Genomic DNA, 22,715 nt, shown 5'->3' on the forward strand with positions numbered 1-22,715 from the left:
GATTTGTCTGTACACTTGTCCAAGGACAACTGTCACCATATCTTATTAGCACTATTGACATGACCTAAATTTGACTCCATGTTTTGCAGGCCTGTCACAATGACAGTGATAACAGGGATCACGAACATGATGACCTCTGTACCACAGGTCATGACCTGTAGACCTGGAGGTCCTAACTGACATGTTTACGGTTACGGAACGGCTCTCAATCATCCTGTCGTGCCAAGATCACCTCTGATCGGTCAAGTAAAGCGTTCTTTAACGGCATCATTGGTGTCCTGGCGACGGAGAATGTTTGCCGAAACTACGGGTCAATATTTGAGCCGTCACCCATAACTTGACAAACAACCACGTGGAATTCTAGCCCATTAACAAAGCAAACTTCAAAACTGTTGAATTAGAAATAATCTTTATCAACAAAATTTACATTTATTTTCTTCAAGCAAAGGTCATTGCTCAATGTAAATACTAGTACCTAATGGCTAGATATGGATATTCCAACATTCAACAATCATACCAGCAGTAAACAGATTGATTTTAGTCTAAAAGAAGTTCCCTACTCGAAAAGAAAATTCTAGTTTACAGACAAGGCTGGTAGGGAACAGTAAAACAACATACAAGCTATATTTACTTGTCAGTGATATGCAATGTGTAAATTTTGGAATCATAATGTTAGTTCCTTCTTTTCTTCCGTTAAGAACATGCCAGAAAATAGCAACACAGATTGTCTGTATCCTAGTGATACAAATTCATTCACACACTATCACTGACCACTTCAGAGATAGTCCACTCCATTGTGACCAATCCTAGGGGAGGTGGAATAGAACAAACTCAATTAAGGGGTTGCTATCTTCTGTGTGCAATGCTGACATGTGATATTGCAATGACTCATGAACAAATCGAACTGAATGGATTTGAACTGCAAGCATAACAAGATTTCTTTTTTGTTTGTTCAAAACACTTCCTAGGATATTTATAGTTGTTTATATCTGTTTTATGTAATACCAAGCTCATACATTTAACATCAAAACCCATTGATTGACTCTAAACATGGAAGTCTGACCTAAAAGAAAACTAGTCAAACCTATGCTATACAAGTGGCCACCTCAACATTATAGGAGGACCTGGCTAACGTTACCACTTTTAAACGGTCCTTTAGATAATATTTCCCATTGAAACGAGCATCAAGAATCCTGTCTATAGTGACCACCTGTCCACATTAGCCTGTGTGGTCTTCTTGGGCAGTTTTGACTATAATGGTTAAGTTTCACACTGACAATACATGGGATACCAGTTCCTAGATAACCCATCAGATAGTGTCTTACTCCAGGGAACCAATCTAAAAACAACCACCTGTTGATTCTGTCTTATCCTTTAGCAAAACCCATGGTCCACCCTGCTGAATACATGTGAGGTCTCCATAGAAAACAAAGACAAAAAATTTGACGTAGATTACCAATTAATTCTGACATTTTCTGTGAGGTTTCCGCAAAGACGTCCACAAATTGGCAGCCACAAGCTGTTTCCCACTAATGATCTAATTTGATATGGCATGAAACACGCACCTGCTACTTGCCTTTAGGTAACTGGACTCATGTCAGCTTTTCTGGTGTATGATGTTGATGGAGTCTCAAATGGTTATAATGATTTTCACCTCAGTAGGAACAGAGGTGGTTGGTTTTATGCCAATTTTGAGAGCATATTGTGGTATGGGAGTCAGTCAGAAAACAGCCTTAGGAAACACATTGTAGTGTGTAAATATTGAGAAGAACAGATTGCAATCCTAGTTTTGTTGAGACAACCATCTTCAATAAAACTTCAAAGGTTCTCATCACAAACAGACAAAGTTCATTTTTTAAAAATATGTATGCCATCCTTTCTCTTCAATACACTATTCTTCTTGCCCCCCCCCCTCTCATATTTCAATGGAATAGCCCTGAAACAGTAAGTCACTCTATCTGTTATCCCCTGGCTGACCCCCAAGCCAACAAATCTAATTAAAACTTGTCATACTTCACGTCATCATTTACCCACCTGTGACATGGTCAAATGGATCTAGGGGATAATGAATACACAGCCTCTCCTCTTGCTGTTGTCTGTTTGTTGGAGGAACACATGTGTCAACAACTAACCCAACATAGATCCCCCGACAACAAGCAAGATGTTTTCAAGTATTCAGGTCACGATGGTAGGAAACTGAGCATCTTCGCTGCATCTTACCATTTGTTTATCAGGTCACCATGGCTACAGACACTTTGTGACCACATGGAAGCAAAAACTGCATCCTAAATGCCCCGCTGACTTATTTTGAGCCACTTTTTGGTGTGACCACAGGAAAGCAGAAAACCGTTACCTGTGTTTGCCTTGGAAGAGCTGGGCAGGGAAGTGTGTCAACACAATGTGTTTGTTCGTCATCCTACGATACCCGAAGCCTTTTCTTTCCTGCGTTTGACCTGTTTTAACATTCCGAACCCACTGTGGTTTTACCTAGTGGCCCCGGAAACCTCCAAAGCTTTATGGTTATCACCCCAAAATCACTGTGCTTATGTTTGAAAGGCTTACGCACAGAAGCCTACAGCAAAGATCCCCAACAAAAGTGAGACCACCATAATGAGTTTGTTCCTATTTGATAACCTTTTTGCTCTGTAATGCCTTTTTGACAGAGTCCCGACGTACTGACGTTTGGTCATTCTCAAGATGAACACTGCCTTCACAATCACTGGCAACTTAATGCAAACAGCCCTTTTCAAAAGGCTTCCATGTTTCCTCAGTTACCTGTCAGAACAGTATTACAACATACACCGGTCCGGAAACATTTAATGCTTGGGACAGGAACATACATCTCCTGAATGCTTTTCATGTACTTCATTTCCCGGCCATACTAGTCAGACATGTTGAATTTACTACATGATAAATCTAAAAATTGAAGGCAATGTTGTAACCATACATGTTGTTACAGAACTGCATTTTACAACAAATACAAGTGTTAGGCATTGTAGCGACTGGCATGGGATAAGCCAGCTTTACTAGACTGCCGACGTACAGAGCTGGATAACCCACAGCTCTTTTCAACCACTTTCATGTTATTCTATGCTCCAGTCCAGCATAGAAAAACACTTTCATGTTATTCTATGCTTCTAAGGCCACACCAATTTAATTTCTTGGTTCACGGATTCGCTCGCTCCGACTTTTTGCAAAAAAAAATAAAAATAAAAATTACCAATCAGCACATTTTCACCATTAATGAAACCATTCACCAACTTTCTGGTGTAGCAAATTGGCCTTTACATCATAAGCTCCTTAAAATCAACAAACAGGTGCTGTTATTGTACAGCAATAGTGGTTTTGTACTTTTTTCAAGCTGGAAACTTTTTATTCTTTATATTTTGGATTAGCCCTTACCTTTACCCCAACCATTTTACAATTTTTATTTTCATTTTTATTTCGCCCTTTCGCTCCATATTTTTTATGAAAAAATCCGTGAACCAAGAAATTAAATTGGTGTGGCCTAACATGTAACAAAATACATGGAACATGTTGCAAAGTCATGGAAATAATCCTACCAAGAAATCCACCTGCAAATATAAAGAGTTAGAAAGTGCAAAAATGGCAACCTTCCAAGAATGAAAGAGTTGGCAAGGCCAGTGACTTTGAACACCTGTGTCAGACGTGACATAGCGAGGCAAAGCTTAAGTGATCAGCAAACTCTTACTTTTTAGCATCAACTTCACTGAGAATAAACAGACTACTGTAGTGGTGTGGCAACTTTCCAGCTTTGGGTTGGATTTTCAGTGCTGTAGAGTAACTTACTTTCACAGTTGTTTCATTTCCATCCACAATGTTTAGTGAAGACAAAATCACCCTCTGTTATTCCAAACCCACTTTCAACTTCAAGACACCTTTATCCTTTTCATTCACACTTTCCGGTACATCAAAGCATTACGCTGTCCAAACAAGCCTTTTGTGGCAATGCTATTACTTTTACATATGAGTAATGCTGAAAATTAGTCCACTGGGTGTTGCAGTTCAGGTTTTGCTGACAAACTGTCAGGAGTTTCTTTTCTTCTATTGTTTGTTCACAGACAGATCACTTTAATTGGTCAGTGATCAGTGTAACGGCAGTAACATGTAATATATGCAGCAAACAATTAGTTGTCTAATGAAAGGTGAAATGCGGGAACAAGTAGTTGGTCAACTTTGACATAGCCCTAGTAGCTTAACTTTACATATAATATACATTTAAATTTAATTCTACTGAATCTGAATACACTAACAATCTGCGGCTGATAATCTAGTTTTATGACTGGGAAAAATAACATCACAATTGTTTCTGATCAAAACAACATGCTGATACAACTTGTTCTACAGCATTCTACAATGCTGCTTACTTCTCTCCAGACTCAAACTGTATGCCCGGCACTTCCAGAGCAGAACAGCATCAGTGACCCAAAATGTCATGCTCTGCCCAAGTTTAGGGAAACCATTCACGACATGACACACAGAGTTCTAAACAGGTGAAATACTACACATTCCTCTTCAACAGCCATTATTTGTTGTACGAAAGTGCTGTGAAACGCTTGATGACGTCTCGCTAAAGTGGCATAAAGGTCCCCTTGTACGGTTTCCGGTCGCGTACTTGGCTGACATGTTATGCCCTTTCGCGCCTCCTATTTAAAAGCACAGAGTGTGAAGAGGGAACTGGTAAAACTGGACACCTGTGTGATAGGCCTATTTGTAATGCAACCACCACTGTACCAGTAGTACCGTAAATTCGAAAATTATCATGGTGGCTTTACTTCCGCAGCTATCTTGGATGTCAGTGTTTTCAGCTATGGTAATTAACCCTCTTTCAATCAGTCGCTTCCCAGGAAGACCAGGCAATCATGCAATGGCATACTACGAAATCAAGATGAATCAAGAGCGCTCTGATTTCTTTGAAATGTTACATTTTTTCCCGAAACTTCTTTCCTCAAAAATATGACATGCAAATTTTAGCAGAAACAAGAAGAGGGAATTACACTAGATGTCTGCTATATTACTCTTGTACTACACAGGCATTTCAAATTGTGAAATCGAAGCAGTGATAGTGAAAACCTCCTCCCCCTAATGAAAAATTGCAAATATAACTGAATTTACAGTATTGAAACTGTTATCAGTGTACCCCCCACACCTGCCTGGATTAACACCTTATAAAGTAATAGTAACTATGGAAACCTATTATCAGCCACAGATAATTAGGTCAGTTATCAGTTATCTGCACACTGTGGGTTAATTATTCTATTTGATATGATAACTATGATGACCTGCAATCAAACCAGCCTAGGGGTTATCATATCCTGTCTGTGTAATAGACCTCCATGATAAGACAAACACCACTTATCGTAACATAGTAAACACTATCTAACGTTATATTCCTCGTGCTTCTTTTCGTGTTTATGATCCAGTGCATCAATTCTAACTAGGGCAAGCTTGAAAAAAAATATTTCGATCTTCACAATTCACTGTGTTTTGGTCAAAATCACACATCATATTTTAAAATCCTGCTATAAGTCCTCGATTCTGTTGGCATAATTTTTGATACCTGAAGCTGCTTGGATCCGGGATCACTCAATCCCTTGGGTCAGGAGACAACATGGGTTTTATAATTTTACAGTAAAGTATGTCAAGTCCTCCAGTGCAGTATCATTTGAGGTGACGCAAGTAAACAAACCAAGAAACCTACACCGTTTTAGTTATACCAGAGACCAAGGCATGAAAAGTTCACTTCCTCATTACTGAAACCCTAAACTCTGAACCCAAGATCGCTTACCTTTTAGCTACACGGCGATACACCGGATCCGCGACCCCAACGACCGACTTCAAGACGACGTTTGGTGTTGTCTTTAAAAAAACCGGAGGTGTGAGTACGTGCGTACCGACAGACGCCTTCGGGCCACCTCGGCTCCTCCTCCCGACCACGTCGCGATCGCTTCCGCTGCACCTCCCGGGGATGAGATATATTATGCCAAGCCGCTATAGTTCAAGCCCTAATTGTTTTGCTGTCGTACGCTTATTAGTTTGTACAAGATCGCGAGGGGTCGGAGGAAACTTGATCGCGTCTTGAGGAGAATGGGGAGGGCGGCAGTTGGAAAACCCGCCCAGCTGTGATTGACAGCCCGAATAAGGCGCCAAAACAACGGCATGCTGGGAAATGACGGGCGACACCATTCTGCTCACCTGTGCGGGGGAGTTTGGGTGGTTATGGGATAGTCAATCTTAATGGTGCTTTTATTTTACACTGACACATGAATTAAGAACCCTGTGTATGTTGTCCACTTGTCACATACCAAAATATTATTGATCTCCTGAGTGGTCTTCTTGGACCTTCCTAGGTTGGCTTGACTGTTGGTGTTAGTAAGAGAAAGAATGTAACATATTAAACCTCCTTGGTAACATTCAATATTTTATGATGTTGAAGGTACATATAAGTGTATCCTTTCTAGGTAAAATGAAGACCTATTCTTGTTATGTTTTATTTTGTGTGTGTGTTACATTTCTTCAAGCAGAACAGAATAAATAGATAACATTACGTCAGAGCTTATAGGTCCTTATAAGCTATTACAAGTAACGACAACTGTTCATAGATTTTATTAGGACTCAATGTAGTAAATCTGTACCTCTGTTACATTTGTATGATTTATCTGACCCTTTAGCTACCTCATAACATCAATGAAAAGTGGCCTGCAGGCCAATTTGAGCTTCTCATGAATAAATAAAGGTTCAAAGAAACAAAACAAAACAAACAGTTGATTGTGAGTCATGCTTGCACATTTCTAAAATTTCTGCCCTTGAGACTGTAATGATCGACTTCTGCCGTATGTTGCCTTGCGATAGTGTCAAGGACACAGATGTCTATTAAATTATAGACCAGAGATTGTTTAAATATATGCATTGTCTCGAAACTCAGACAAGGATAATAACCAAGGAGCTTTTATCTTGATAAAAGCTCCTTGTAATAACCTATATCAAATATGAATATTTTGTATTGGAACCAGACAAACAGAATCTAACACTGGATAGACATCAGAAATCTTGAATGTGTAACATGTTAGGGGCAATTTTTCTAAAATGCCTTATAACAAAAAATAAAGATAACACGAAGCCTAGACTTTCACATGACACTGAACAACAGTGCAGTGACAAGCTGAGCCTCCTTCGCAGGACCTACAATTCAGGCTTTCTTGGGGCTTATAATGTGCTTTTTTTCTGATGGCTGAGGCCACACCAATTTAATTTCTTGGTTCACGGATTCGCTCGCTCCTATTTTTTGGAAAAAAAAAAAAAAAATTACCACTCAGCAAATTTTCACCATTAATGAAACCATTCACCAACTGTCTGGTGTAGCAAATTGGCCTTTATATTATAAGCTCCTTAAAGTGTGGGTACAGGTGCTGTTACTGTACAATAACAGTGTTTTTGTACTTTTTTCAAGCTGAAAACGTTTTTTCTTTATGTTTTGGATTAGCCGTTACCTTTACCCCAACCATATTACAGTTTTTATTTTTATTTCGCCCTCTCGCTCCATATTTTTTATGAAAAAATCCGTGAACCAAGAAATTAAATTGGTGTGGCCTGATTGCACTCGTTTTCTTTCACTGCAACAAAGTGACGGAGTCCGTTGCTCTTATAATGTGTGAAATTACAGACTCTCTAGATGTTGAGTTACCAGTGTCTAGATCTGGATGATGAGTATACCAGAGTGATATCATAGCTGACACAGGTTTATACATTTGTATACATGGTAATGCATAAGTATGTCACCATAAGTTAAAGCCACACATCAGAAGAACCCTGATTAACACACACACACTGAATTTTAAAATGTATGGCACATCACAAAGACAACAACACAAGACAATATAAACACTTTTTCTTTTTAATGCAAATGTTCTAATAAACAACATTGGTTTTCCTCAATTGCCATAACAGGTCTGACTTGTACATCAGTCAGTTTCTGCTGAGCATGCTCACATCAGTATGTGTGAGAAAGTGCAATGAATAAACTATTGTATTCTACGAAATATACCACTTACAAACTGATAACCTCTGAGAAGAAAATCATTTTGCAATATTCAGATTCTTCCATATTTCTTATGCTACCCAACAATAAGAAACAAAATCTATTCTAAGAGACCTGTAAATGTCTTGACTTAAGAATAACAAACACTTGAACTGGTTTTGTGTAATAGTTAACATAAACTAATACATTCCTTAATTAACCACCATTCACTGAATGATGATGTGATGTGAACAACTGACATGTGAACAACTTTCTATAGAAATAACTATACAAATAATCAGAAGGATCATTAACTCCAGCCAACAGTCTTCACATATTCCTCCATGTTATTGGCGCTCCCAGCTCCATAAGCAAGTCCCATCAGGATTGCCGTTGCGCCATCCACCTCTCCAGTGGACGTCACAGGGACGGTGACGGTCGCTTCAGAAGTCGCTCCTATCTGTACAGGCCCCGAGGATGGGATGATGTCTGAATGCGAGGCTGGGGTCATCTTGGCCAGCTTCACCATAGGTTTCTGAATGTTGTGTACCACCTGGAGTTGTGACAGAGAAAAATAGCATGCTTTAGATAGAGGTAGAGGCCATTTTACCTTCCTCTGTTTTCAAATGTTATCAAGCTCCTTTCCCACTGGTGAAAACAAAAAGAACAGGTGCTATATAAACAATATGCAAACCCACACTACCGGGAAAATATCTGCTCCTTTGTTGATGAGCACAATCAACCTTAACTAAATATATGAGTGTGAGTCAAAAAGTAATGCCAATGGTTTTATATGTAGCTTAGTACATGTACATGTTAAGGTTCCCACAATACCTAAAAGCGAGTACTGCAAATATGTGGTTCCAATGTCTTACTACTGTATTGAACTGTTTCAACCTCAAACTTAAAACACTCAGCAAAAATCTCCATTCCCTTCTACCACAAAATCAGGTCCCCACAAAAATAACTGAGTTTAGAGTACCTTATAATGTCGGAATAAGGATGCCCTCCACTTGGTCTTGAAGCCACAGATGTCACAGTTGTACCTTGCCGTGTCCAGATGAGCCATTTCATGCTCCTCCAGTCGGATACGGTTGTTACAGCTGTAGCTACACATGCTGCAGTGGTGAAGGGGCTTCTCTGTGGAAGGGAAGAAAACAGTCAAAGTTCATTTCTCAGATCATCATGAAAGGTCATTGTTTTAAGCTTACAGTGCCACTGGCCAAATGTGCTGTGCGTCGTCAGTCGTTTGCAGTTAGGACAGTATAGAAATGGAACTCACTCACTGCCAGTAGAGGTCGTAGAGGCAGAATCAGTAAATAGCTTTAAAACAAGGTTGGATATGTGCTGGAGGAAGAAGAAATTAACTGCAAGCGACAGGAGGGTGACTACACAGGTGCCGCCTACTACACCTAGACATCATCAGGTATCATCAGGTAAGCTCATCTGTGTTGGCAGCAGGGCTCTAGCCAGCTCGAAATTTTTTTCCATCAGCCAATTCCAACCGTCGTGGAAACCGCGAAAATTCATTTTCCCTATGACACTACAAAGTAGCAAATGTTGCCATTGAGACCTTGAAAAACAGGTTTTAATGAGATTATCGTATGCGAAAGGGCGCCGACACACATTGTCAACTATCATAACAATAGCAAAACAAACAGAGTGTGGCTTTTACGGCCGTGGACAGCGTCCCCAAGCCGCCTGTAGCTTCCACCAAGGATTTTTGTCCGTCAATGTTGACGGATTGGTTTTAAAAAATTTCCGTCAGACGAAGCAAATTTCCGGCAATTGACGGAAAAACGGACGCTGGCTAGAGCCCTGGTTGGCAGTAATCATACTACAATGCTAAACTTTCTTCCAACACAAAGATATACACGGACAAAATTTTCAACGACCAGTCGACCACTGTCGCCTCCCTCAGGATCAATACTGATGACCAATCACTTCAGAACGTTAACTCGCAAGAGTCAAAATACCCGTACAAAGGACATAAGTCCTCAGCCTAACTAGAGGTGTAACTACCATTTGGGAGCATATCTATACAGTACATACATCACACAAGGTACATGTACATGCACAAGCCTGCCTGTGCATCAAATCAGGAGAAAACCAAAGTGGTCCTGTCTGACATCCGTATCAAACGTTATCAAGGCCAAAGTATAACATACATGTAAGAAGCCGTATACTGCTGTTTGCAAACAGTTTGGTCATTGTTTATTTGCCAGAAATGGAACCACCACTATTCTAACTACCGGTATCCTACCTGTGACCTGCACGTCTTACCTGCGTGCACTTCCTCTATATGTCTCTTGAGGGCATTGCTCTCCTTGAAGCCATAGGTACAGTGGGGACACTTGTGTTGGCGGTCATCGCTGTGCAAGTCCATATGTTTCTGCACAACAAATACGTCATGTACATGTAAACAAAAAAAACTGTCATGTATAACTCTATTCAACATTTTTCTGGTTTATGTTATTTTAGACTACAAAATGTGTGCTAAACCTACACATGTATATCAAGAAGATTAAAAACAATAGAAGTGTAATACAGGACTCGTCCTCTGAAGCCTAAAGTCACCCATGTGCTAAAGTAACTGCCCTGAAGCAGACACCTAATTCTGCGCATAGCAGAAAATCTGTCGAGGGGGGGGGTGGGCGTTTCGTAGAATTCAGCTTTTACATACCTCTAGAGTAGATTTTTGGAAAGTATAGAAGCCACAGTGAGGACATGTCAGCTTCCTGTCCGAGTGCACATTGTTGTTGTGTCTACACAGGCCTTCCTTGGTCTTGGAGGTGTAGTTACACTTATCACAGGCAAAGGGCCGGGCATCCGAGTGAATCGTCCGGACATGGTTCTTCAGATTTCCTGAAAAGACAATGGCTGTAGTTAGGGGATTCTCTTGTTGGACCGTTTCGAAAAACAGACCTAAAAAAATCAGTGCACCAGATCTTGGACCAATTAGCAATAAACATATTATAATTATATCGACAGGCATTCACACATTTTAGTGCTTACATGTACCAGTTCAAAAAAACCCAGAGTGAACAGAGTAGGGTTCGAAGTCATGTCTACCAAGTTTCTACAGTCAAACTTAGCATTGTTTACATGAAGATGGGATTTTTTAATGCCAGTGGGTGTCGAATACACCACAGATTCCTTTGTAGCAAAACAGACCATTTTTAGGGGTAACGTCCATTCAAAACTTTTCACAGACAATAAGGTCTGATCCTCTGGACCTGAACCGGACCTGTACCTAAAATTTCTGTACCGGTACCCATCCCTAGCTGTACCATTAAAGCCTGTGTCACACAGGATGACAAGTCTGCAAGCTTGAAAAGAACATTTTTGACAACAATATGGCCAGTGTGCTTTGCACGATTTTAAGCTGACAAAGTCACTTATCCTTTTCCAATGTAACATGCAGATTTTCAAGTGTACAATATGCCTGACTCTCTGGCAATTTTGAAAATTGGCAACCCTCTAATAATCAACAAAGTCAGCCAAAGTTAACATTATTTGAAGTACCAGTCGATGATTGCAATGACATCAAAAAGGAGGGGGCAAGGTGAAATTTGTTTCTCTTTTATGGACTTAACATGATGCTTACTAGATATCTCACAGGACAGACTATGAAAAAATTGTTATATTGGAGCACCTGTATGAAAATAGGTTCACACAAGTGAGGAAAATTAATCATCTCACCTATCAACTTGAAAAACTTTCCACAGAGGTCACACATGAAGGGCTTGGCTTCTGCAATGAAAAAAAGAAAGATTTTAGTTCATCCATGTTCACTAGTGAAACTATTGAGTGTGCAATGTCTATGGGCTTACTACAAATAACTTGGTAACAATTTACCCGCAATAGTTCAATCATGCTCTAGAATAAACTAGTTGATCATAGTTCGTAGTCTACATGTGTAGTGTTATGCACTGTGGGCAAGATGTCCAAGACTCCCTGGCCATTCTTAATTCACTGTCAGGGGCCCTCAACTTTGACACATTGTCAACAATGCATATGAGGGATCGCTGTTGTTGTTTATATCCAGGGTATTGGGCGGTTGATGCCTTCCAGAACGTCGTAAGATTGGATTAAGAATTGCACTGCATGTGTGCATTTCAAACCATGAACTAGCTTATACCATAACCTTTTTGCTTTAAATAATAATATACAACTATTTTTTTTCCCAGCATAAAATGATTGGTTTATTCATAAACACATACACTATGAAAGGCCTTGCAAGCAACCTCAGTTACCTGAATTATGCTTGTGTATACAAAATGACATAATCAAATGTATAATTTGAAGAAAAAAACATTATGGTTTAAAAGCCATCCGTGATTACAGAACTAGTTTAAAACTTTTAGTCAAGAATAAAAGTATTAGTAAGCCATATGTGGCCTATACATAGAAATCTTCATGCTCATAGCAGGGCAAATGATTATTTCTACATCATGCTTCTTCTTCTTCGTCGTGTCATCACTACACTTTCCTGCTGAAGATATCTGACCCTTACCAGAGTGTACGCACAGCATGTGCGTCTTTAGTTCGGCCAGTACGGGAGCGAACCATCCGCACTGCTTGCAGGGGTACTTGCCCTCCCCCCTGTGCCTCTCCATGTGTGCTCTGAAGGTGTTCGGACGTGTTGTTGAAAACTTGGGGCACTGAGGGCACCTCAGGGGCTCCTTGTGTATCCACATGTGTCTCCTCAGATTACCTACAAGAAATAAAAGAATAGAAGAATGAATGAAGGAATGAATGAATGAATGAATGAATGGATGTATGAGTGGATGGATGTGTGGCTAGATGGATGAGTGAATGAATGTTTGGATTTATTCATCTATTCACTCATCCATCCATCCATCCATTCATTCACTCAAGTGAATTAATGAATTTTTACCACAGATAATGCTACCCTTGCTGATGCTCACTACTGTAAACCTTTAAACTTTTGCAGTGCTTTTCACTTTTTTTTGAGCAGTGAACTGTCCACTGCAAATTCTTGACACCACGGATATGACTTCCACATGTATTATTACTGTTTAAAAAGTGAAGCGAAAACAAAACAAAACCACCTTACTCCTTCTATAAATAAAACCACAGCGAATTTAATGAACTTACAGTAAAGGCATTATTCATAAATCTGGTGGCCGACGAATAGACAAAATGAGATCACAGACTTCTAGTAGCTTCTCGCAGCTGATAAACTTACGTCTTCCATGGACAACTTTCCCACAAACATCACACATGGCGGGCCTGTTTTCACACTTCGAATTCTGTGCTTTCTTGTTTTTATTAGGCCTATCTCTGGCTGCGATGTGAACCTTATGTGCAGATTTTAGGTGACTCTGGAAGGAGAACATAATGTTAAAAACATTTTGAGTAATGTTGAAAATTAGCAGGTCAAACAAAATCAGCTACAGTTAAGTTTGCCTAGCACATTATAAACAGGGACCTACTAGTACTGGAAACTATACAATCACGATTATGAAGGATCTTGAACAGTAATTGAATAATCAAAAAGCAATCTTGAAATGTTTACTGTGATTTTATTTTCACAATATTTGTGGTGTCCTCTTACCGCAAAATCATGACACCATGAATACATGCTTTGTAATTCTACTATACTACAAAATAAAATACAATACTATACTACAAAAATCTCCTTACCATGAAATAAAACCAACACAAAAGTATGTCTAGTCCAATGTCAACAATGACAGTTAAAGATTCTTTTACAGTGATATGAAACAGAGTAATACCTTTAGCTTATACCAGTTGTTGAATATCTCCTGAGCCTGTGTACAGTCTGGGACGTAGCACCTGAAGTCTGGAGAGTTCTCTATGTGACACTGCTCGTGGATATGGAGCTCCTCCTCTTTGAAGAAGCAGACCTGGACAAAAAAAAATTCAAATTCATCATTTTATAATGTTGTGGCCAGGATAACCTTCCTCTTAGGTATATAGTAAGTTTTCTTTGAACAACAGTCATGACTATATCAGAGGGGATGTAAGCCTGAAAAGTTGTGCACAGTATAAAATAAGGGGAACATACAACATGTGCTGGATCTATTTCAAAATGCAAGATATATAATAAGCTAGGAAAATGTAACAACAAAAGTAACAGCAATGACAGCATACTTTTCCCATGATGCAACTGCCTCAACTTAAAATAATCCTTATCAAAAGGAAAGAATATCCTTGGCTTTCTCGGAGACACTGTTGTGCGCACTAATATTGCAAAAAAAATATCAAAAGTAGTAACATAAACAACAGCTGTCTACCACTCAAAAATCATAGCTGCAGCATGTCCAGAACTCAAGATATCAAACCCGGAAATCACGCTGCAGTACTGTAACAGGCCACTAGGGGGCCCAAAATTTAATCGTTTCTAGGTCTCTTCAAGACCTACCAACAGACCGAATATCAATACAATTCATGTAAGCGTTCTTGAGTTATATATATATATATATCTTGGTCTTCTACAAACACACAAACATACAAACACACAAACATACAAACGCTACCCAAAACATAACCTTCTTAGCGAAGGTAATAAGGCAATGGCATCTGTACAAGCATCAGACTTTTTCTAACCTTCTTACAGAACTGGCTCTCACATTTGTACTTCCTCTTTCTTCTCTGGACGTCTCGTCGCGCTATCTTCTGTTTCTGTGCCAAGGTCATGGTGGACTTTATTGTCATGTGCTGCTTGTTGAAGTGATCGTCCAGCTGTCCCATCGAAGGGAACCTCCGGTTACATCCCTCGCACGTTATGTACAGGAGGTCCGTATGTTTGGCCATGTGGTCCTGCATCGCTTCCCAATCTGTTGGTCCTGTCTAAAGACATTTCAATGGTAGGGAAAAGAACAGTTTAAGGTTTCAATCAAATCCAGCATGCCATTAGTAAAATTTCCTAGCCTACATAATATCCAATTCAGACAGCTCAAAATATTTTTTTCTGTGTACCTACACTGGTGCAGGTAGACACCAGAAATATCTGCACATCTCCAATCAGGGCTCGAAATACCACCTGCATATGCAGGTTAGTTCAGGTAAAATTGGAGCTGTGCAGGTATTTCTGGTGTCTACCTGCACCTGACCTGCACTGGTTCATGTACTGGGTTTTATACAATCATTAAATATCATATCAGTATATGATTGTTATTTGCTGCATTGACTGTTACCTCCTGTAAAGTATGGAAGAAAAAATAGCAATGGTTCATGAACATGATTCGTACTTCCTAAATTCAGAGTGGCGCAGGTAAAATTTGTCTGGTGCAGGTAATTTTCAATGTTATCTGCAACAGTGCAGGTATGCAGAAAAAAGTATTTCGAGCCCTGCCAATTCTACCTGCACTAACTTGCATATGCAGGTGTTATTCCGAGCCCTGCGATTACTACTGAGCCTGCCTTGATATTTTTTCTGGATAGGTCTAGTGGTAATAAGATGGTACCCAGGCTCAGCATGCCACTATATAAATGGAGTTTTTTTATAAAGTCTCAAAGTTCTTCTTTGTTTGTAAAAGTCATGCAAAGATTAGATGAGATCAATAGCAGCAAAGATCAGATGAGATTTTTTTCCAAGCAAAAGTGGGAAGGTTTGAGAACAGTGTACATTTGTGCTACATGACTGTAAGATGGCTACAAGGTTATATATTTGGAATGGATTCATAGTTATACAAAATCCTGGCTACTGTAAATCTTATTAAAATGTTAGCTATGTTTTTTTAATGGTCTGTTGTAACACCTCCCACTGAATAATTACAACACCACAAAATGTATTTTTCTGGTACAGCACTGTTTAAAAAACAAATAAACACTACACAATCTTCCTCTACACTCCTACCACAACAAGAAATCACCGCAACAATAAATACTTAAATCTTAAGATTTTTTAAATTGAATTTAAGACAACTTACCTGGCAGAAGGGACACTGGAAAACCGTGCTGTCCCCTTCAGCAATGTGGCAGCGTTTGTGAAGCTTCAGTTGCTCCTCCGTCCTGTACTTGACCTTACAGCCTTCCCATACGCAGGTGAACCAAGATAGCTGCTGTCTGGCGACTCGGCGACTCCTGCTCTGTCCGTTTTCTTGGTTTCCATTGGTTACCTCTCTTTCTTCCTTGGAAACGGACAAAGGTTTGGCGACGGGTTCGTCATCCGTTCCACTGTTCTCCTTTTCAGCTCCTTTGACCTTTAACAATTCCTTGTGACACTGAAGGAAGTGTGCCTTCATAGAGGGCCAGATGGTAGCCACTTGCTCACAAATGTAGCACAGGAAGTGAGGCTTTTTATCGACATGGCATTTCTTATGGATGTCCAGTTCCTCCTGGCTGAAGAGGTAAGACTTGCAGTCCTTTCTGGGGCAGCCAAATTTCTGTTGCAGAAGATGACATTTCCATACATATACCTGCTTGTAGTGCAGAGGCCAATCAGGTTTATTGATGCCATGCTCAGCTGTGGAAGAAAACAAGAACAAATACTGCATCATTAAAGTGAATTAGTGTTGATTAACTTGATACATACATGTTGTTACAGACAATAGCCATAAAACATGTTAAAACTGATACCTTTAAAACTAGAAGCAAGATTTCTACACTACAACTTCTTTAGTAGTGAGGGGACTCCATCAAAAATGGAGAATAGTTTTTTTGTGTGTGTGTGTGGGGGGGGGGCATCAGTATGCATGTGTGTTTGTGTTTCCAGATATTTGTGGTCAGCATAACTCAAGAACCTCGGGATGGATTGTAATGATATTTGGTATATGGGTAGGTGTTGGGAAGACGAAGGCCGAGGTCAATTTTGTGCCCTCTGGTATGTGACCTTGGTACTGCAGCAAAAATCCCCATTTTGTATCTTTTACCTGGATGTGCCATGGTCTTCATTATTTGTTGTAGAAACAAACAGATAGACTCCTTCTCATACATTCTACATATGATTCTCCAAATCCAGTGTTAAATCAAAAGCCAAGCAATCAAGGTAGTCTATGTTTGGACACATCCTCAGGATGCCACAAGACAAACCTGCACAAAAAGGCCTTGAATTCGCCATACTAGGTCAACAGATTCAAAGCATGCAAGGCCCTTCCTGCAACAGCAAAGAAACTCCAGGAGCTAAGGAAGCTTGCAGGATGCAAAGCACAGTGGAAAAAGATGAAGAAAGACTGAATGCAGCTTTCCAAAGACTATAGATGCAGAATGCAGTGACTGATGATGATGATGAGTGTTAAATCATAGGAGACTCCAAGCCATACCAGCCAGGTGTGAGTCCAGGTCCTCAGTCCTAGAGAAGCCACATTTGCAGACCACGCAGAACAGTTGGAACAAACGGGTGTGGGAGCCCTGGTGTATCATCATGTCTTCCCAGGTGCTTTTCTCCACCTGCGGAACAGTAGGCACATTGTAGTAATCGTCCTAAGGTTCTGTTCTCAGTCACGTTGGTTAGTTTGGCTCGTAAACACCATGAAGAAGATAATGGTAACAGTCTGCTGTTTTAAAGAAGAAATTCATTGACATAACAAAGGTACAGGAACTTTCCTAAGCTCTTCTACAACTATGTATCATACACAAAGGCAGACACAATGTACAATGATTCTACCATGGCCTTAATGAACTGCATGCAGTTATGGTTTGCACTACAGTTTCCAATATCTTTCCAAAGATTTTCTGACACAAAACATCATTGTGTGCTCATTATAAAATAGTAATTTACAATTAAATGCAAGTCACATCCAGTGTAATTGGATATTTAGGGCTTCAGAATTTCGGTTTCTAATCATGTTTTTTAAAATATTTTTTCTATTACAGGCAGTACTTGTACATAGCCCTGCTTGGAACAGCTACCACAGGTGCGACAGGTGATCTTACCTGGCAGGTGGGGCACCTGAAAGACGCCTCTGATGCCCCTCCCTCCTGCTCGTGGCACTGCTCATGTAGGTCCTTCTGCTCCTGGGTGGGAAACCGCAACCTGCACCCGGCCGTGCTGCACCTGTAGTTCTGACAGGACCGAAAACGGGAAAGTTTATGGGAAAGTAAAATTTATTACGTCTCAATAAGTTCATGGATTTTCAATTAAAAACAAAAATCTGTTACATCCGGCAATGGTCAGGTTGCCCCACTTCCAAGTTATTACTTTCTTCAAATCAGCTAATTATATCTATTATCTTTTCTTCTAGTTACATGTGTGCAAGTGGGTATGTCAAGCACTGTGAAATACTTCAGAAGTGACATATCCTTGAGTGTGTAGAAGAAGCATACTTTCTTTTTCTTCTGTATTTCTAAAGAGACGTCATCGGCACTTTCCTGGACTTCAGAGGATGAATCATCATCATCACTAGCTGCAACATCTGAAAAAAAGTCAGAAGTGCATAAACTAAACTAAAACATTTTAAACTAAGAAAAAATACAACGGAATTGTTTCAACTATGACTGAACTTAAACACTGTGCAAAACTCCTTTCCACTTCTACTATGTCCCCGTTGAAATGACTTTCCAGTACTGTAGTGCTGCCAAATAATCAGATTTCCCTACCCTGTGGAATATAGTCCTCATCACAAGGATCATCAGATGGCTCAGAATCATCATCAGAATCCTTTCCTGTCTGGCATCTTTTCTCTGGCGTCTTTGGCTGCCACCCCCCAGCATAGGAATGGTCCAGGCCTTGCAGTTGGGAGAAGTGTGTAGACTTCAGGTGTTCTGTCACCGCCTCGGTGGTGTCGCCAAGAAACTGGCACACCTTGCACCTGTAGACGGTCTCTATGTAGCCGCTGAAGTCTGGTGCTTCCAGTGGAGTGTGGACACGGAAGGGCTGCCTCGACTTTGAGCTGCCCACGTGCACATTGACAGCATTGTGGTCCACCATTCTTTATACTGGATCACAGACAAATAATATCAACAACAGCGAATATGTGTACTGATGTGATGGTAACGTTAGTAATAGCTTCCAAATGATTTTGTATTTGTGTTATAACATTAACATAGTATGTTGTGCCAGCTTATGTCTGTGTTTGTTTGTGTGTGTGTGTGTGTGTTTGTGTGTGTGTGTGTGTGTGTGTGTGTGTGTCACAGTGTGTGTGTGTGTGCGTAAGTGCATGTGTGTGTACTACTTACTACTAGTAAGTGTGTGTCAAACTGATGCTAGCTTTATCCCTTCGCTGTGGCTATTGACACACTCAGTGTGCCAATAGCCAAACAGGCTATTGACACACCGAGATGCCAAACAGCCTATCAGAGCTTGTAACATGACTTTCCCGACATTATTTCATACAAGCAACAGTTGATTAGACATTGTTCGGAAGATTAGACATCGGAATCTTTGAATCTTTGAATGAACGGACGTATTCAAGTTATGCCCTACATTTGGATACCTGTAAATACAGGGCTCCACTGTCAATGTTTCCGTACTGTAGTGGTGAGAGCGTTGGCCCGCGAGACCTAACTACCAGTTACCGACCCCGGTTCGAGTCCCTGCTGGAATTTTTTTTTCAATTATCCTTTTTTTTTACCTTTATTAAAAAAAAAATCAAAATCCATTTGATGTCAGAATATTTTCGTCTTGCGACCAGAATCATCAAGACCCACTTTTAGGAATTTTTTGGTCTGCATTTTCAAGAGTGCATACTTAGGTACGTTTATTTTTTCTCAGCTGCAGATCGGCAGATGCAGAATCCACCCGCTACGTTCTTATTTTGGACGGTACACTTATTTTTTCTTAAAATTGGACAAGGGACCCCTGAAATGATAAAATATGGGTTTTCTAACCATATTTCTGCGGTATTTTTGCTCAACATTCACGTTTTTTTTCGGTGGAAGCGGCGCGGATTTCCCGCCGCTAGGTCATCAAACATCCCAGCGGTTACGCGGTAACATATCGCTCGATCTCGCTATGACGCTACAAAGTTCTTTCACATTAAAAATAATGGAAGTAAAACAACAACTATAACTTCGCTTCAATTGTGATTAAGTTTTGAGGCCGCAAATTCTCCCAAACGGCAGAAATTCGTCGGTAAACACAGCTCAAAACGTGTTCCAAAATCGAGCCAACATGATGACATGCGGTGTTTGCATATAGTTAGCTCATTTGCATACTTGTGACTTGCTACATGCGGCCTTTCCGTAAACGCGTGAAAAAGATCGTATTTTTGGTTGATAATGGACACAGAATGCCATTTGTATTTTCAGAGTGTTGACTGTCAAATATAATTGTGAGATTTTCTCAGTTTAGTGGTTTCTAGTGTCAAAATTTTAAAAAATAGTGCACTGAGTGTGTCAATAGCCTGACAGGCTATTGGCACGCTAAGTGTGTCAATAGCCTGTTTAGGCTATTGACACACTGAGTGTGTCAATAGCCTGTGTAGGCTATTGACACACTGGGGGCATTTTTGAAATGTTGTAATATTTTCTGTTAACTGTTATTTTGTATAATGCGTACAGTTTCTACGCGTGCTCGTTCCTACAGTATCCCATCGCTCTATTTTCCAACCTGTCTATTTTAAACTTCTGTTCGCGTATTAAACCGCGTGGCGCGTTGGTCACCCGATCCCTTGATCTCGGAAGTTAAGCAACGCGACGGTCCGGACAGTGCTTGGATGGGGGACCAACCAAGGACGTCCGGATTGCTGTAGCCTCACGAAGTTTCCACGAAATCGTCTTCCGGGAGGGACGTAAAACGGGGGTCCCGTGCTCGAGGAGGTGCCTCGACCACGTTAAACAGCCTCATTACTCATACTGGGTACCTACTGGCTGGCAAAATACACCAGATGATTATTATTAAACTAACAGCTGAGCATAGCAAAATGGCGGAGTAGGACAGAAAACACGAGGTGATCGATTCCACCGCTACACAGGATTCACATTGGAATATTCCTTATGAAAAAACTAAATTCATGGTCCTCAAGGGATCCCAGACCATCTGTTGATCAAATTTGAAATAAGAATGCCTGATAACTTACCTTATTTTGTGAATTCATTGAGCGATGATGCAGATATCAACATTTTGCCGCATTTTGCGGTTTGGTAGCGTGAGACCACTATTCAAACCAGGGGGGTGTTTAAATTCCCTTCTTCTTTCTTCTATCTTTCTTATTAGCTCTTTTTTATTATGTTCCTTACAAAATAGAATCAAAATGAAATAAATGGTATTTATTTGATTGATTCTCCCGAGCCATGTTTTTTATTAGACTTGGATAACGCACGTTTTCTTAACATACCTTTCACCGTTTTGCTCAATGGACTGGTCCAAAGCTGACATCTGCATGTCTGTAACTTTATATAGTGTAGTGGCGACATCTAGCGAGATGTAATTGAAGTGTCAGTTATATACCAAAATGCCGAATGTTTGGGGTTAGGTTAGGGTACGGGTACGGGTACGGGTACGGGTACGGGTACGGGTACGGGTACGGGTTAGGGTCGGACAATTGGGTACAGACCAAATATGTCAGTTAAAGGGGCATTCCACTCCAGAAGGGAGTCTTGTTTTCCAATAGATAGTGTGTCAATGAATACATAATTAGCCGAAATTTGTGGAATTCATCTTGGGATGAATAACGCGATGTGTGTTTTGTAAAACAATAATGACACTCACTTAACCCATGCAGAACCTTCCCATGCATTCCCTTTACGCATAGACGCTTTGTTTATCGTACATATTTTCGGTATAAATGAGGTACGCTAAGCACACCGAGAGGGCAGATTGCCCATAAGATAGCAAAGAATACAAGAACAAGACGAGATTTCTTAGCGAACATGAAATTAGTTTTGTAACCTTACCTAAAAGTTTTGCATTGTATTCAGCCATAGGATTAATTCAATTAGAGGGTACTTGGGTAGTTTAGTAGAAGACTGAATGCTTTTGAGGCACGTGGAGCAACTGGGTAATTTATCGTATAATGTGAAGTAGTATGCAGGTATTACTTCCTAAGATTAATATCTATCGGAAAATAACACTCCCATGTGGAGTGGAATGCCCCTTTAATGTATAACGTTAAAGATACATTTGTAGTATTTGCCGACTGGTAAACAGGTATTTGGCATGGGGAACTGACGTTTGTTAAGCTGCTAAGTAACGTTATAAGAAGGCTTAGTCACTGCTGGTAAATTTAGGCCACAAACGTTTGCAAGTTTTATAAAAAAAAACAGCCAGTGTATGTGTTTGTGTGTGTGTACTGAATTGATTTGAAGACATGATAGGGTAGGAAATGTATTAGGAAGGATGTCTGGTGGCAGTTACCAGCACAGTAGACTGCTGCCTCTTCTTGGAATGAACACAGATTGGTACAGATCTGCTCAGATGGGAGGGTGTGTATGGGGCTGGAGTGGAGTTTGGAAGGACTTGATGAATGGAGGGTAGTATTTTGTTTGTCGAAGTGTCATTTAGGTAGTTGAATAGTCTTGAACATTCTGTGTGATTTTAACCTTAATCCTGGTCAACCCCTACCACCACACCCTGACTTTAACCCTTACTGAATCCTAACCCAACCCAACTGGTAGTTGCATATGCTATACAAAATTTACCACAATCATTTTGAATGTTAGACAACTGCCTGTGAAATACATTAGATGGCCAAAGCAATATTTGTCAAATAATCCAATCGGAGGGTGGCATTGTTCTCACTTGCGAAGCAAGACGGTGGCGACGTTGATGGAGCTCAGATGTTGCTGACACTACTACAAAGGAGGT

General features: G+C 40.2%; 2 protein-coding genes across 8 annotated transcripts in view; both read right to left on the reverse strand.

Annotated features, from left to right (window-relative positions):
* LOC118425669 (trichohyalin-like) overlaps positions 1-6,182 on the reverse strand; it is a 49,477-nt gene extending 43,295 nt beyond the window's left edge. For 4 of the 7 annotated variants that reach the window (XM_035834672.1, XM_035834670.1, XM_035834668.1 and 1 more), the window contains exon 1: positions 5,810-6,181. The gene's annotated coding sequence lies outside the window, so the exon portion shown is untranslated. Of the gene's footprint in view, positions 1-2,034; positions 2,196-5,809 lie in introns of those variants that run through there. The other 3 variants (XM_035834675.1, XM_035834669.1, XM_035834673.1) reach the window with 3 other exon arrangements.
* Positions 6,183-7,899: 1,717 nt separating this feature from the next.
* Positions 7,900-21,172, reverse strand: LOC118425684 (zinc finger protein 99-like). Its single transcript, XM_035834717.1, has 15 exons — positions 20,989-21,172; positions 18,569-18,907; positions 18,296-18,384; positions 17,906-18,034; positions 17,293-17,419; positions 15,961-16,496; positions 14,636-14,878; positions 13,801-13,932; positions 13,251-13,386; positions 12,555-12,755; positions 11,741-11,791; positions 10,722-10,903; positions 10,322-10,430; positions 9,021-9,178; positions 7,900-8,591 (listed from the first exon to the last, which is right to left on the reverse strand). The coding sequence occupies exons 2-15, from the start codon at positions 18,897-18,899 to the stop codon at positions 8,349-8,351; spliced, it is 2,667 nt and encodes an 888-aa protein (XP_035690610.1). The 5' UTR covers positions 18,900-18,907; positions 20,989-21,172; the 3' UTR covers positions 7,900-8,348.
* Positions 21,173-22,715: the final 1,543 nt, after the last annotated feature.

The sequence above is a fragment of the Branchiostoma floridae genome, chromosome 11, assembly GCF_000003815.2.
Source record: "Branchiostoma floridae strain S238N-H82 chromosome 11, Bfl_VNyyK, whole genome shotgun sequence".
In the NCBI taxonomy this organism is placed as follows: domain Eukaryota; kingdom Metazoa; phylum Chordata; class Leptocardii; order Amphioxiformes; family Branchiostomatidae; genus Branchiostoma; species Branchiostoma floridae.